Genomic DNA, 16,351 nt, shown 5'->3' on the forward strand with positions numbered 1-16,351 from the left:
TGGTTCGAGTTAGAGCAAATGTAAAAACACTACAGATCTAATTTGGGAGGGGTAAAAAATAAAATTAAATTCAAACATATCTGGACATCAAACATTATTTTCAAAATTTAATTTTGGTTTGAGAAATATTTTAAGTTAAATCATTTTCACTCACAAGTCTTGAATTTTTTATTTCCAAGTTAACTTTATATTCAAACACAATTTAACTTCTTAATACCTTTTTATAGCTCCAAGTTTCTAACTCAAAAAGATCTCTTTTTATTTTTGACCAAATATAATCTACGCTCCCGTTTGACCATAAAATTTGGGAGTTTTTTTTTTTTTTAAATTTTGTTTTCAAATATTTATTTATTTATAAATTTTAATTATTTTTTGGCAGATTTTGAAAATAAAATCTTCAAATCTCAAAACAGCTCTAGAGTAGTTTTTGAAGTTTTCTACTCACAATATTTCAAATTAAGTAAAGTGCATGTCCAAACACAATTTTAACTTTCAAAAATTATTTTTCATATCATCTTCGAAAATTTATTTTTTCAAATTTTAATCAAATTTATGGCTAAATACCGATAAATATCAAAAGATGATTTAAATTTAAATTAAAGAGAAGGGAGAGAGAGGGGGAATTTTCCTAAAGAAAATATATAACAACAACAAACAACAACAATCCAGTATGGGGTCTGGGGAGGGTAGTGTGTATGCAGACCTTATCCTACCCTGGGATAGAGAGGTTATTTCCAAATGACCATCGGCTTCCCAGAACTCCCCCACCTTACTCTTGAGTGACTCGAACTCACAACCTCTTGGTAGAAGTCCATCTAAATAAAATATATATACTATGAAGAAAATCCATCTTCTCATACCCTTTCTGTGACTCACGGAGGAGTGATCATCTAAAGCTTCTTAAGGCATGTGACTCCAATTTTGTGGTTCATTTATAACTCTCAAGCAAATATCAAAACTCTTTTTTTCATTCAGAGACAAGCTCCACTTTCTCTCTTTCCCTTTGAATTTTTCCAAAACAAGCTAAACATATATACAATTCATTCGATAAAAAAGAAGGCCTTTTCCTTTCCTCTTTCCTAAGCTATAAATACGACGAGTTCTCTCTTTTTAGCAAATAAGCTTTTAAACACCTTAAATAACAAACAATAGGAGTTGCACAAATACATGTAATTGAGTTTTACGTTTATAAGCTTAGTAATATTTGTATCAAAAGACAACCTTTTTGTTGGAAGAGTTGTTGATTGTACAAAAGAATCACTGGAAATGGAGTTTTACGCATACCCATCTCGTGTTTTGCCTGTTTCATCGTCTATTTGTTCGTTTTGCATACGGGATTTGGTAGATAAGGCCAAAGATTTCTTTAGCGCTGCGGTATCTGCAATCATTGGCAGTCTCTTCTCTGCAATCTTCACCTTCTTCTTTGCTTTAGGTGCGTATCGCTTGCTAGCCATTCTATTTTCAATTTGTTTGATTGTGTATATTCCTCCATATGTTTTCTTTTCTTTTTTTTGCCCAGAATTGCATATCATATTACTTTGCTGCTTTGATAGCTTCTAATTCTTGATGTATGTCTGCATTCTAATATTGGGGTGGGTTGTGTTATGGATTTTAGAAAAATATGCAAATACCAAGAAGGTTGAAAATAAAATTGAAAAAACTGTTTCTAAAATTTTATTAATCATAAGGCTTTAAATAGCCAAATAAATAAAGTAGTGGACTACTCCTACAACTAAATTACTAAACTCTTACTATAATTAAAATTCTGAATCTTCTATCAGACTCCTCCTAAAACTAAACAACTAATTATTCTAGAAAACAGTAACAGTAACAGATGCAAAATCCAACACTCCTCCTTGCTTCTGTTGCTGCAGTCTAAAGAAGGTGATCCTCAATTCCTTCTTCTGCTATTATTAGTGCTTGTGCATGAGCATCTTTGAACTTGCACCCTTTTGTAACATGACCTTTTTGTTTGCAATTTTCACATAATGCATCAGGTCTCCACTAACAAAATTTTTCTAAGTATGTTTTCTTTTTGCAATAAGGATAATCGACTTTTTCTTTTTGGTGTTTCGCATAAAAAATACCCTCAGTAACTTTGTCTTGTTTGAAGACCCTTCTTTGCTCTTGTGCTTGAAGAACACTTATTAATTCTGCAACAGAGATGGTAGAGAGATCTTTCGACTCTTCCAAAGAGGAAGTTTTGGATTCAAATCTCTCGGGAATTGCACAAGAATTTTTTCAACTATCCTGTCATCTTTGAAATCCTCGCCAAATAACCTGATTTTATTGACAATTAAAGAAATTCGGTCAGAATACTTAGCGATGGTCTCATCATCTTGCATTCTAAGATATTCAAAATATCTTTTCAAATTTAAAATCTAATTTTGTGTGCCTCGTTCACTTCCTTAATACTCCTGTTTGAGTGTTTCCCAAGCTTCTTTTGTTGTCTCACATTCAATGATTTTAAAGAAGATTGAATCTGCAACTGAATTTTGAATTATAGTTTTGGCTTTGTATTTTTTGGTTTTCTCATCTGAATGAGCTTTGATTTGGGCAAGGGTAGGATTTGCAGGAAGTGGTTGTATAAGTTTGTCTTCCATTACAACTTCCCAGAGATCATAAGCTTCAAGATAAGATTTCATCTTGATTGACCAAATCTGATAGTTTTTACCAGTGAAAGTTTGTGGGGTATTCAAAGAGAGACCGTTGCTTGCCGTTGTTATAAATTTGGTTAAAAATCGGTATGGGTAAAAATGCATATGGTTTAAAAGTGGTTAAAATTGGTTGTTTTTCAGCAAATTCAGAGATCCGTCAAGATCAATGGAGGCTCTGATACCGCTGTTATGGATTTTAGAAAAATATGCAAGCAGCAAGAAGATTGAAAATAAGATTGAAAAACTGTCTCTAAAATTTTATTAATTATAGGGCTTTAAATAGCCAAATAAATAAAGTAGTAGACTCCTCCTACAACTAAATTACTAAACTCTTACTATAATTAAAATTTTGAATCTTCTAGCAGACTCCTCCTAAAACTAAACAACTAATTATTCTAGAAAACAGTAGCAGTAACAGATGCAAAATCCAACAGGTTGCACATGCGTGATCAGGGGCGAGTGATTTTTCTTTTTTTTGGCAGTTGTCTTGTTTTTTTCTTAAAACTTTCCTTCTATTACGTCGGGGAAAAGAGATAGTGAGAATTGAACTCACACCGATTGTGTGGGAAACTCCGTTGATACCATTAGTAGAAGGGGGTTCAAAATATAAAGAAGTAAGCGATATGAAGAAGTCAAGCGGATTCAACATTTATTATGTATACATAAATTACATTTTTGACCTTGTATATATAGTGTAATTTTTTCCGGCGATGAACCCTCTCCCATCCCCTGGCTCGGCCCATGACCATTAGAAGTAAGCCTTGGTTTCGTAATATCTTGTTGAATTTGTTCTGTGACTTGAATCTTAGGGATTTACATTTTGGGGGAAAGAAAGCCAAGAAGGGAAAAAATTTGGCGCGTCTAAGCATATACTAATAACCACTGCACCTATTGGTATCAAAATATGCAGAGATATTAAGCTCTTTTAATGAATTGGTGGGGACGTACTCCAAGCTATGTTGGCACCCCGGTTTAATATTTTATGGGCAAATGGTTCAATACCCGCATAGAGCGAAATGATTATAGAGATTCATATAGCCAACCCAACCCTGTTTACCCTGTTAAGGATTAAGGCGAGTTGATTGAGAGATTGGCTATGCGTGTGTGCGCGTGCAGATTGGTTGGTGATTTTGTTCCAAATGTTTCTAATGTTAAGAGGGTCTGCTTTAAATTCAAAAGTTTGGCTTTTATTTTACCTGTTTGTTGGAATGTGGAACTTATCAGAAATATGCTGGCTTCTTGCAGTGGGAACCTTATTAGGAGCACTGACTGGAGCTTTGATAGGCCAAGAGACAGAGAGTGGATTTGTTAGAGGTGCTGCGGTAGGTGCCATATCTGGCGCTGTTTTCTCTCTTGAAGTCTTTGAGTCATCTCTGTTGCTATGGCAGTCGGATGAATCTGGAATTAGATGTCTTCTTTACTTGGTAAGCAATATAGACTCTTTTCTCACTGATAATGCTGAGAGTTTGTTTTGTGATTTCGTAACTTCAATGTCTGGGATAATAATAGATGGACAAGTCATGTCCTGATCCAATAAGCTCTGTTCTACGTGCCATTCCCCACAAACCAACAACAACAACAACCTACTATCTATGACTCAGTCCTAAATAAGTTGAGGTCCGCTCTACGAATCATTTATATCCATCCAGCATCAATTGGAACCCTTTCATTCCAATTCAATAATTTTGTCTTATAAGACAAATTGAGGGTTCACTTGCACTGGAAATTCTCTACATCTCACATCTATTCTTATAATGAATACATATATCTAAACAATCTAAGGGAATTCTTTGCGACCTAATGTAAGTGTACCAAACCCAACTAAAAGTTACATCCCAATGTACGTTTGCTTCCATTCTGTTATGTTATTCACTTAGTCTATATGGACTCTGGGAGATTGTCGATCTCTTGAGACAATTCCCCTTTATAAGGTTTTAGGTTCCAAAATATTTCAATCAATTCTCTCATTTTATACTCTAAAGTATGCTACTTATACATTCAGTCAGATGTAATCATTTCTAATCTTGTGTTCATTTTAGCATCCGCATTTTACGACACTCATCTTGTGGTATTCTCCCCCCCCCCCCCCCCACACCGAGAGCTTTTTTGTGGCTCTTAGATATATCCTTGACTGATGGAATTTTTAATTTGAACAGATTGATGTACTCACGAGCCTGTTAAGTGGTCGATTGGTTCGTGAACGGATAGGTCCAGCTATGCTAAGTGCAGTCCAGAGTCAGGTATATGCTGCATAACTGTTGGCCATTGTGAAATTTTGCCAGCAACTTACTCTCCCTTCATTGTCTGACTCTTTCTTGTTGATCAGATGGGAGCTGTTGAAACTGCATATGACGAGGCCCCTAACATTTTTGATACGGGAGGGGCTAAAGGTTTGCGTGGAGATTCTGTTGAAAAGATCCCCAAGATTGTAATCACAAATGGTAGCAACTTGGATGATTCTGGAGAGAGAGTCTCTTGTTCAGTCTGCCTTCAGGTGAATTAAATTTACACCTTTTGTTTGCTATTCCTGCTGATATTGAATTAATTGTCGATCCTGAAACCTTTTTTTTTTTTTTTCTAATTCTATGCATACAGGACTTTCAACTAGGGGAAACTATTAGATGTTTGCCACAATGTAATCACATGTTTCACTTGCCGTGTATAGATACATGGCTGTTGAAACATGGCTCGTGCCCAATGTGCAGGAGGGATCTGTAGTTGCTCCGTAAATTATGACAAGGTTATATAATTTCTTCATAGTTGCTTGTAAGGTTTCCTTAGTTTTCTTTCTTCACTTGTACCAATTTTAAATGGAAACCTTTGTATTTATTGGCGAGTATGTGCCGTTTCAAGTTTGGTCGTTGTAGACAATTAATTACCTGTAGATTGAGCTATCATAGTGTTCATTCTCTGACTCGCATGCACCAATCATTAGGCTGATGATACTATAAATCTCTGCATAAAAGTCGTACCATGCTTAATTTTGGTAATAGTGGTAAAAAGTTTTCTTATTTTTATCTTTGGATTTTTGCCAGTAGCATCAGTTGCAGAAATTGATGCTCTTAGGTCTGATTTTTTTAAATTTCAGTAATGACAGTTACTTATGTTCCATTCCCTTGAATTTTGGAACTGGAGATTAGCGGTTGGATATTTGAAGGCTGCAAGCCTGCAATTTTCTGTGTTTATACTGTTTCACGGAGTCCGAAACCAAAATGTGATTCTTTTGGATTCAAAGAACCAAAATGTATATAAAACAAACTTGGTGACCATTGTATAAAGCCTTTTTGAAAGGCGCTACATGTATAAAGTCTTTTTGAAAGGCTCTATATATAGGGAACTTTACATAAATGTCACAATTTAAAAGAAATATAACAAATTCGTAGCATAAAATCCAATATTACAGTTGTGGCAGGAAAATATTTATATTTGTAGCACACAGTTTCATTAAAATAGGAATATTTATTATTAATCTCTAAACATAAGCAATTTGAATGGAAAATCAATAATTCTTTGTACAAAAATCATGTCTTTTTTTCTCTTTATCTATTAGCTTTCCTTATTTTTCTTCTATCTTCTTAATTTTATTTTCTGTCGAAGCCAATATATTTTCTAAATTTGTTCAATCCGTTTTCTTTTTAATTATCTTTCTTAAGTTTTTCTCTTTCTTCTTTCCTCCTTTCTTAACATAAAGATCTTACTTTGATAATAATATACGTATATATATATATATACAAAATGTATTTAAAAATATATATATTGAATTAACACATAAAATATACAAAAACTATACATAAAAAGGCATCTTCAATTAAGATAACACTTAGACATATGAAATATACATAAAAAAATATAGCTTAAATTTAATTAAGATGACATATAAATATACAAAAAACATATATATATAAAATACATCCTGAATTAAAATGGCACTTGATATATAAAATATATTTGAAATATACATTAAAAATACATCTTAAAATAAGATGACACTTCACAAATAAATATACAAAAAATATATACATAAAAATACATTTTGAATTAAAGTGATACTTGATATACAAAGTATAAAAGACGTATAAATCAATACATCTTGAATTTAGGTGGCATTCACATATGCATGATTTTAAAAAATGAAGTGAAGAAGATGAATGTTGGGCTTAGTTTTTGTAATATGCTAATAATGAAAAAGAAAGTGCTCTTTATGGAATAAACAATAAATGATGCTATTTTTTTAAATAATAGTTAAAAAGGGATCAAGTGTGTAAAAAACTCATATATTATATTATATATTATGTGGGCCGACAAATAATTCTTCTGGGCTTAACTGACATAACAATAGTTCAACTGGGTATAGCGCCCTTATTTAAGGCTCTATACCTCAAATAATTGTACTCCAGACTGGTTTTTGCCTTATTTAAAGAGGTTAAGGATTTTGTAAAAATCCATTCATAAATATTCTCAAGTCTTCTGAAATATTTATTCGTTAAGTTGTTTTACATTTTGTTGTTTCATACATATTTTGTTAACATATTTTGTTGATCATAAAAGATTTTTGCCATATTTAAAGATGAAATGGTGAAAAAAGGTCAACGTTATAAATGATTCAATGATATACTATTGCAAATTTTAGCATACTATTACTAATTACCATAGTATTTATTTATATTAAGCAAACATTATTATACAGACATAAGAAATAGTTTGATTTTTTTTGAATCGTATTGCATAGCAATTAATGAAAGATTTTAATAAAGTTTCATATTAAATAAAATTTATGTGAATAGCAATAAAGTATTTTATATCTATTCATTAAAATAATATAATTAATAGTATATTAATATATTATATTTTTTGATATAATAAATAATAAGAATTAATTTTTACATAAAATACACATACATAACACTAGGTATTTGAAATGAAGTGATAATAACTGATATTACTTAAAATCACTGGAGACAATTTTTTCACAATAACATCTGATAAATACAACTTTATAAATATTTAAAACATCATATTATGTTTCTTTTTTTTTCCGCTATTTATAAATTATTTTACTATTAACATGAAATACCTAATCCACGTTCACCGCACCAATAGTTCATAATACTGTGCATAAGTTAATCGCAGGAAAGATGTAGTACGTATAATTATGCATAGATGTAGAGCCTGACAATAAATAAATACTTACAAGGTCAGACAAAGCATGTAGCATAAATTATTTATTGTGAGAATTATATTTTTATGTATTATTATTAATATAAAATAGTGCTGGAGATAAAATTATGAATAATTTAATAATATAAATTTGAAAATTTATTTGTTTTGATAATACTGTTCAATTAATCATTAATGGTGACACATAAATAATTATGTAAATACATTTTTAGTATTTATTATACATATGAATCATTATTGCAATGTCAATTAGTATATAAAAAATGATTTGAGCTAGTGTATTTTTATTATGTTTAATATTATTAGTTCATTTGAAAACATTCCCTTAATAATGAAATATTGTTTAACGTAAGTCATGTATGTATATAACTAATGATAACAAAAATAATAAATGCATGTCATATAGCAAGTACCATGTAAAATGAAAAAAATATTTATTTTAAAAATCAAAAAGAAATAAATACTAACATTGATGAAAAAAAAATATTATACATGAAATAAAAACATCATCAAAATGCTAGTAATTAAACCAGTAAGTTAAATCCAGAAGAATTATTGGTGGGCCCACATACTATATATAGAGCATTTCAAAAAGACTTTATACATATAACGCCTTTTAAAAGGGCGCTATACTAAAGTGAGCAAACGGCCGTTAAGGTATAACACGCTTTAAAAGGGCGTTAAATATAAAATGGTCACAAATTTATTTTTCACACATTTTGGTTCTTTTCTTTTTTCCATATGGTGAGAGAATCTTGTCCTTTTACAAAATTGGGAAGATCATTTACCTCAAACAATAAAGAGAACAAAGTGAAATTTAATCAGAAGTTTATGTTATGCATACAAATGCAAAAAGGAAAACTTTTATTTATTTGTAATATAAATACCCCCAAACGATTATTGAGTACACAGAGATGATATAGAGTGGAAAACTAACCAACTCTATCAAACATTATATATTGTGGATGAATTTTGAAAATTCTCCAATAGAAAAGCAGCAATACTTAATCAAGAATGAGCAGGAGTGGCAATCAAAATAAGATCATCCTTTCTTGTAGCAGAAATTCCAGGTGACTCAGTCATGTCGAAATTTTGGTGAGTTTGTCCATTAGGGAGTTTCCAATCGAAGTGATAAAGTAATTGAGCTAAAGGTTGTCCAACATTAGCTAAACCAAATAGCATTCCAGGACAAATCCTTCTTCCTGCACCAAATGGAATAAATTGATGATGATTTCCAAGAAAATCAATAGAATTATTCTCAAATCTCTCTGGTGTAAAGCTTTCAGGATCATCCCAACTTTGAGGATCTCGTCCAATTGCCCATGCATTAACAATGACTCTTGTTTTGAAAGGTATATTGTAACCATCAATCTTTGTATCTTCCATACATTCTCTAGGGACTAACAGAGGAATTGGAGGGTGCATTCTTAAGGTTTCTTTGATCACTAACTTCAAATACTTTAGCTCATCAATATTAATCTCTTGAAAACTAATTTTCTTCCCCTTCAAAGCTTGCCTCACTTCAGCTTGTGCCTTTGCTAAAACACTTGGTTTCTTCATCATTTCAGCTAATGCCCAAATTATAGTTGTCGATGATGTTTCCGATCCGGCAGAGAACATGTCCTACATGATGAAGAAACGAACATGATATATTGAGTTGGAAGCTAGACTTGAAAAAGGAATTAGCTCTTTTAGTTTTTTTTAAAGCTTGTAGCATTACTCATGTAAGAAAATCTGGGAGTTTATATTTGTCCCTTTTTGTAATCATGCATAAGAAAATCTAGTAAATGTGGTGCACAAATGTAGTAACATCATTACTCTTTCTTGTACGCAGGGGTGGGGCTAGAGCTTTTGTTTAGATACTCTATTTGTATTAGAAAATTCATTAAATATGTATAAATATTTAATTGTGAATCCAACAACAAAGACGAGCTATGAATATGATGTCAAGTTCAGAACTCATAAACTTTAGATCATGCTCCGTCTCTGCTTTGTCACACCTTCGCTGATATTACATTAGGAAAATAAAAAGCAAGGAACTAAATAGATATAGAGAACTTACGATTAATATTGATTTGATATTGTCATCTGTGATTGGAATTTGAACTTCTCCACTTTCTCTAACTCTTAACAAAACATCAATCAGATCTTCTCCACCAAATTCACCATTGACCTTTTTACCATCTGCTCGATTCTGTTTGTGCTCATTTACCACACTTTCCAAAATTTCATCAATCTTACGATGTGCCTTCACCAGTTTAGATTTTGAACCATCAATATCATGAATCATTTTCCATGTAGGGAAAAAATCAGCAATACTAAATCCACCTGCCAATGATATTATTTCCCTCATAAAAATGATCAATTTGTCTTGGTTTCCACATATCTTCCCTAAAGCTGATCTACAAATTACCGAACTCGTAAACCAAAAAATCTTGTCGGTAAGATTGACTGGAAGATTGGGCGTCGTTCGTATAGATGAAACCATCTTCGAGAGCTCATCTTGGCGAATCGAGCTAAAAAACTTGACCATCTTGGCACTCAAGAGTTCCAATATGCAAATTTTACGAATTTGTCTCCAGTATTCACCGTATGGCGAAAATGCTATATCCGTGCTGTCGTAGTGAATAATGTCGGCCACGACAAGCTTTGGTCTAGTGGCAAAAGCGAGGTCGTGAGTTTTTAGTACTTCTTTTGCCATTTGAGGTGATGATATGACGAGTGTAGGAATTTGCCCAAGTTGTAAATGCATAAGAGGACCATAGCGTTTGGCTAAATTTTTTATGCCATGGTGAGGAAGTGGACCTGCCACAGCCAAATGGTGTAAACTTCCAATAAAAGGTAATTTCCATGGACCAGGAGGCAAATTTAGTTTTCTGGTTTTCCATTTTTTGAATACAAGAAAGATGCTGGAGAGAAAGAGCAAGAATGCAACTAAGTTAGAAAACTGAATCTCCATTTTTAGTTAGGAAGGAAGAAGAATTATTGATGGGTGCCCAATTAATTAATTCACTTAAAACTGAAGTATATATAGAGTCTTTCTCTCACTAAATTCTAAACTGAAGACCTGTAAGTAACATTTGTATAATTAAAGTCTAACTTGTCAGTCTAACTGATCAGACTGCTTCTCTTTCGAAATTTCCAACTTTGACTTCTCCTGAACCACTTAAAAATTAAAATTAAGCATTAATAATTGAAGGGTGGATATAACTTTATTCTCTACTAATACTCCCTCCCTCCCATTTTATGTCAGACAATTCGTTAAACTATCTAAAGTTTTGGTATAAATTTAGACATATAATCTTCATGTTTTTTGAAACAAAATTTACCTATTTAATAACTACAGAAAAATACTATAAGTCATAATAATTAATAATTCAGAATATTTAAAAGGCATATAAAAAGATTATTATTAAAGAAAAACTTGTTTGACTCTAAATTATAATTGTATCACATAAAGTAAGACAAAGGGAAGTAATAAAAAAGAATAGTATATATTTTAAAATTTCAATACGTGCTGATAGTCAATATTAGGATGCTGCTCCTCTTCATTATTGAATTGAACATCACTTTCATCTGTTTTGCTGGCTCACTCAAATGCTTATTTGGATGTCACAGCATGATCCATTTAATAAGTTTCAGGGTTCAAAATAATTTACCATCACTCTGCAAATAACAAAAACAAGAAAGAAAAAAAAGAATGTAGAGGCAATCTCCAATAACATTTGAGAAAGAAAACCTCATCTCCTCAAAAATTTTGCACTCATTAAAACTTCATCATTTTTTCTTCTTCGCTTCATTCTTATTTTGGACTTACTCATCACCAATTGACAAAAGATTAGCCGGATTTTAGGCTAGCAAACTTCCGAAGAAATGAATGGTGTGTCACTTTGGCAAATTTTGGGAAAGGAAAATAAAGTGTTATAGAAAATATAACACAAATTCACATCATACATGTGCTTTTGAACTTGATGTGGTATAGCCAGGAGAAAAATTATGAAATTTGTTAGGACAAAACTAACAATACGTGTCACGGACGGTAGTTGAGATTAATTTAATCTAAACCCTTTGAAAGTGGAGTCCAATCACATAAAAAATGAATAGTATGTGCCTCTGTATCCCCACTTATAATCCTTGTCAGCGCCCAGCGGCTAGCAAAGGCCAACAGTGCAGCACGCACAGACCATCATGTTGCCAACAGCGTCGCGCGCACAAACAATGCCGCGCGCGCAGATCCTATGCCAAGCGCCAGCGCCCAGCTGTAGGTAGATCCAAATAGTGTCGCGTGTGCCGACAACAATCCTGATGCTCAAGACAAAGTTGTTGTCATCGGACTTGCTTCCACCTTATAGAAGACTAAGTCATTTTCATTGTAATTATAGAGTAGTTTTACTTCATTCATTTTCAGTGTGCTTCTACAACTTTCATAGGTTATGTAACTTTGGTTTATAAAAAAAAATCACATAAAAGCGCACATCCACCCACGACCGTTAGGTCCTGGGTTCGAGTCACGCTAGAGGGGAAGTGTGAAACTGTTAAGTTGCTTTGCTAATTCATCAGCTGCAACATCACACCTCTGGATTTAGCATTTCTTTGTATCTTGGATGGCCCCAATAAGAGGCAATTCCTTTCTTTAGCAACTTCGAGGATGCATGTCTGTGAAAACCATATAGAATCATCAGATAAAGAATCGGTTTTGTTTGTAGTTTTTTCTAAAAAGGTTAGACCATATGAAAAGGGTATCTAGATTCCCATAAATTAAAAAAGAAATCAAGATAATATAGATAACCAGTCTTCGTTACTAAGTGTGGAACAAAGTGTCAAGCTTAAGCTTTACCATTATAGACATTGGAATCGTTGTAGGATCCAACTGTCGCTGAGACACTAACATTCCTTTGCAATATTAACCAATGACTTGCACATTTCGGTTGGATCCGCTCTCTATTCATGCGTCGAAGCAACTAGTATATGATATGACACGTGTCATTTGCACAAAAATTATCATTTAGGCATGATGAATTAATATACATTTTTACATACGATATTCTTTTAATTATATTATACATTTTACATATTTTTATATTAAGACGTAATCTTTACGTAATCAACAATAATAACAACAATAGTTCATAATACTGTGCATAAGTTAATCGCAGGAAAGATATAGTACGTATAATTATGCATAGATGTAGAGCCTGACAATAAATAAATACTTACAAGGTCAGACAAAGCATGTAGCATAAATTATTTATTGTGAGAATTATATTTTTATGTATTATTATTAATATAAAATAGTGCTGGAGATAAAATTATGAATAATTTAATAATATAAATTTGAAAAGTTATTTGTTTTGATAATACTGTTCAATTAATCATTAATGGTGACACATAAATAATTATGTAAATACATTTTTAGTATTTATTATACATATGAATCATTATTGCAATGTCAATTAGTATATAAAAAATGATTTGAGCTAGTGTATTTTTATTATGTTTAATATTATTAGTTCATTTGAAAACATTCCCTTAATAATGAAATATTGTTTAACGTAAGTCATGTATGTATATAACTAATGATAACAAAAATAATAAATGCATGTCATATAGCAAGTACCATGTAAAATGAAAAAAATATTTATTTTAAAAATCAAAAAGAAATAAATACTAACATTGATGAAAAAAAAATATTATACATGAAATAAAAACATCATCAAAATGCTAGTAATTAAACCAGTAAGTTAAATCCAGAAGAATTATTGGTGGGCCCACATACTATATATAGAGCATTTCAAAAAGACTTTATACATATAACGCCTTTTAAAAGGGCGTATACTAAAGTGAGCAAACGGCCGTTAAGGTATAACACGCTTTAAAAGGGCGTTAAATATAAAATGGTCACAAATTTATTTTTCATACATTTTGGTTCTTTTCTTTTTTCCATATGGTGAGAGAATCTTGTCCTTTTACAAAATTGGGAAGATCATTTACCTCAAACAATAAAGAGAACAAAGTGAAATTTAATCAGAAGTTTATGTTATGCATACAAATGCAAAAAAGGAAAACTTTTATTTATTTGTAATATAAATACCCCCAAACGATTATTGAGTACATAGAGATGATATAGAGTGGAAAACTAACCAACTCTAGCAAACACTATATATTGTGGATGAATTTTGAAAATTCTCCAATAGAAAAGCAGCAATACTTAATCAAGAATGAGCAGGAGTGGCAATCAAAATAAGATCATCCTTTCTTGTAGCAGAAATTCCAGGTGACTCAGTCATGTCGAAATTTTGGTGAGTTTGTCCATTAGGGAGTTTCCAATCGAAGTGATAAAGTAATTGAGCTAAAGGTTGTCCAACATTAGCTAAACCAAATAGCATTCCAGGACAAATCCTTCTCCCTGCACCAAATGGAATAAATTGATGATGATTTCCAAGAAAATCAATAGAATTATTCTCAAATCTCTCTGGCGTAAAGCTTTCAGGATCATCCCAACTTTGAGGATCTCGTCCTATTGCCCATGCATTAACAATGACTCTTGTTTTGAAAGGTATATTGTAACCATCAATCTTTGTATCCTCCATACATTCTCTAGGGACTAACAGAGGAATTGGAGGGTGCATTCTTAAAGTTTCTTTGATCACTAACTTCAAATACTTTAGCTCATCAATATCAATCTCTTGAAAACTAATTTTCTTCCCCTTCAAAGCTTGCCTCACTTCATCTTGTGCCTTTGCTAAAACACTTGGTTTCTTCATCATTTCAGCTAATGCCCAAATTATAGTTGTCGATGATGTTTCCGATCCGGCAGAGAACATGTCCTATATGATGAAGAAACGAACAAGATATATTGAGTTGGAAGCTAGACTTGAAAAAGGAATTAGCTCTTTTAGTTTTTTTTAAAGCTTGTAGCATTACTCATGTAAGAAAATCTGGGAGTTTATATTTGTCCCTTTTTGTAATCATGCATAAGAAAATCTAGTAAATGTGGTGCACAAATGTAGTAACATCATTACTCTTTCTTGTACGCAGGGGTGGAGCTAGAGCTTTTGTTTAGATACTCTATTTATATTAGAAAATTCATTAAATATGTATAAATATTTAATTGTGAACCCAACAATAAAGACGAGCTATGAATATGATGTCAAGTTCAGAACTCGTAAACTTTAGATCATGCTTCGTCTCTGCTTTGTCACACCTTCGCTGATATTACATTAGGAAAAAAAAGCAAGGAACTAAATAGATATAGAGAACTTACGAGTAATATTGATTTGATATTGTCATCTGTGATTGGAATTTGAACTTCTCCACTTTCTCTAACTCTTAACAAAACATCAATCAGATCTTCTCCACCAAATTCACCATTACCCTTTTTACCATCTGCTCGATTCTGTTTGTGCTCATTTACCACATTTTCCAAAATTTCATCAATCTTACGATGTGCCTTCACCAGTTTAGATTTTGAACCATCAATATCATGAATCATTTTCCATGTAGGGAAAAAATCAGCAATACTAAATCCACCTGCCAATGATATTATTTCCCTCATAAAAATGATCAATTTGTCTTGGTTTCCACATATCTTCCCTAAAGCTGATCTACAAATTACCGAACTCGTAAACCAAAAAATCTTGTCGGTAAGATTGACTGGAAGATTGGGCGTCGTTCGTATAGATGAAACCATCTTCGAGAGCTCATCTTGGCGAATCGAGCTAAAAAACTTGACCATCTTGGCACTCAAGAGTTCCAATATGCAAATTTTACGAATTTGTCTCCAGTATTCACCGTATGGCGAAAATGCTATATCCGTGCTGTCGTAGTGAATAATGTCGGCCACGACAAGCTTTGGTCTAGTGGCAAAAGCGAGGTCGTGAGTTTTTAGTACTTCTTTTGCCATTTGAGGTGATGATATGACGAGTGTAGGAATTTGTCCAAGTTGTAAATGCATAAGAGGACCATAGCGTTTGGCTAAATTTTTTAGGCCATGGTGAGGAAGTGGACCTGCCACAGCCAAATGGTGTAAACTTCCAATAAAAGGTAATTTCCATGGACCAGGAGGCAAATTTAGTTTTCTGGTTTTCCATTTTTTGAATACAAGAAAGATGCTGGAGAGAAAGAGCAAGAATGCAACTAAGTTAGAAAACTGAATCTCCATTTTTAGTTAGGAAGGAAGAAGAATTATTGATGGGTGCCCAATTAATTAATTCACTTAAAACTGAAGTATATATAGAGTCTTTCTCTCACTAAATTCTAAACTGAAGACCTGTAAGTAACATTTGTATAATTAAAGTCTAACTTGTCAGTCTAACTGATCAGACTGCTTCTCTTTCGAAATTTCCAACTTTGACTTCTCCTGAACCACTTAAAAATTAAAATTAAGCATTAATAATTGAAGGGTGGATATAACTTTATTCTCTACTAATACTCCCTCCCTCCCATTTTATGTCAGACAATTCGTTAAACTATCTAAAGTTTTGGTATAAATTTAGACATATAATCTTCATGTTTTT

At 32.2% G+C, this 16,351-nt stretch overlaps 3 protein-coding genes across 3 annotated transcripts; 1 reads left to right on the plus strand and 2 right to left on the minus strand.

The window, feature by feature from the left end:
- The first annotated feature begins 973 nt into the window (after positions 1 to 973).
- On the plus strand, positions 974 to 5,571 carry LOC107792855 (NEP1-interacting protein-like 1). Its single transcript, XM_016615106.2, has 5 exons — positions 974 to 1,432; positions 3,903 to 4,081; positions 4,814 to 4,897; positions 4,984 to 5,151; positions 5,253 to 5,571. Exons 1-5 carry the CDS (start codon positions 1,267 to 1,269, stop codon positions 5,373 to 5,375), a joined length of 720 nt encoding a protein of 239 aa, XP_016470592.2. The 5' UTR covers positions 974 to 1,266; the 3' UTR covers positions 5,376 to 5,571.
- Positions 5,572 to 8,688: 3,117 nt separating this feature from the next.
- Positions 8,689 to 10,854, minus strand: LOC142171538 (premnaspirodiene oxygenase-like). The gene is made up of 2 exons (XM_075234260.1): positions 9,898 to 10,854; positions 8,689 to 9,458 (listed from the first exon to the last, which is right to left on the minus strand). Exons 1-2 carry the CDS (start codon positions 10,792 to 10,794, stop codon positions 8,844 to 8,846), a joined length of 1,512 nt encoding a protein of 503 aa, XP_075090361.1. The 5' UTR covers positions 10,795 to 10,854; the 3' UTR covers positions 8,689 to 8,843.
- A 3,117-nt stretch (positions 10,855 to 13,971) lies between these two features.
- LOC107792854 (premnaspirodiene oxygenase-like) lies at positions 13,972 to 16,017 on the minus strand. The gene is given in 3 exon segments (NM_001325548.1): positions 13,972 to 14,048; positions 14,050 to 14,662; positions 15,100 to 16,017. Coding segments are annotated over 3 exon segments (1,515 nt in total). The 5' UTR covers positions 15,997 to 16,017; the 3' UTR covers positions 13,972 to 14,043.
- Between the last annotated feature and the right edge of the window lie 334 nt (positions 16,018 to 16,351).

The sequence above is a fragment of the Nicotiana tabacum genome, chromosome 17, assembly GCF_000715075.1.
Source record: "Nicotiana tabacum cultivar K326 chromosome 17, ASM71507v2, whole genome shotgun sequence".
In the NCBI taxonomy this organism is placed as follows: Eukaryota; Viridiplantae; Streptophyta; class Magnoliopsida; order Solanales; family Solanaceae; genus Nicotiana; species Nicotiana tabacum.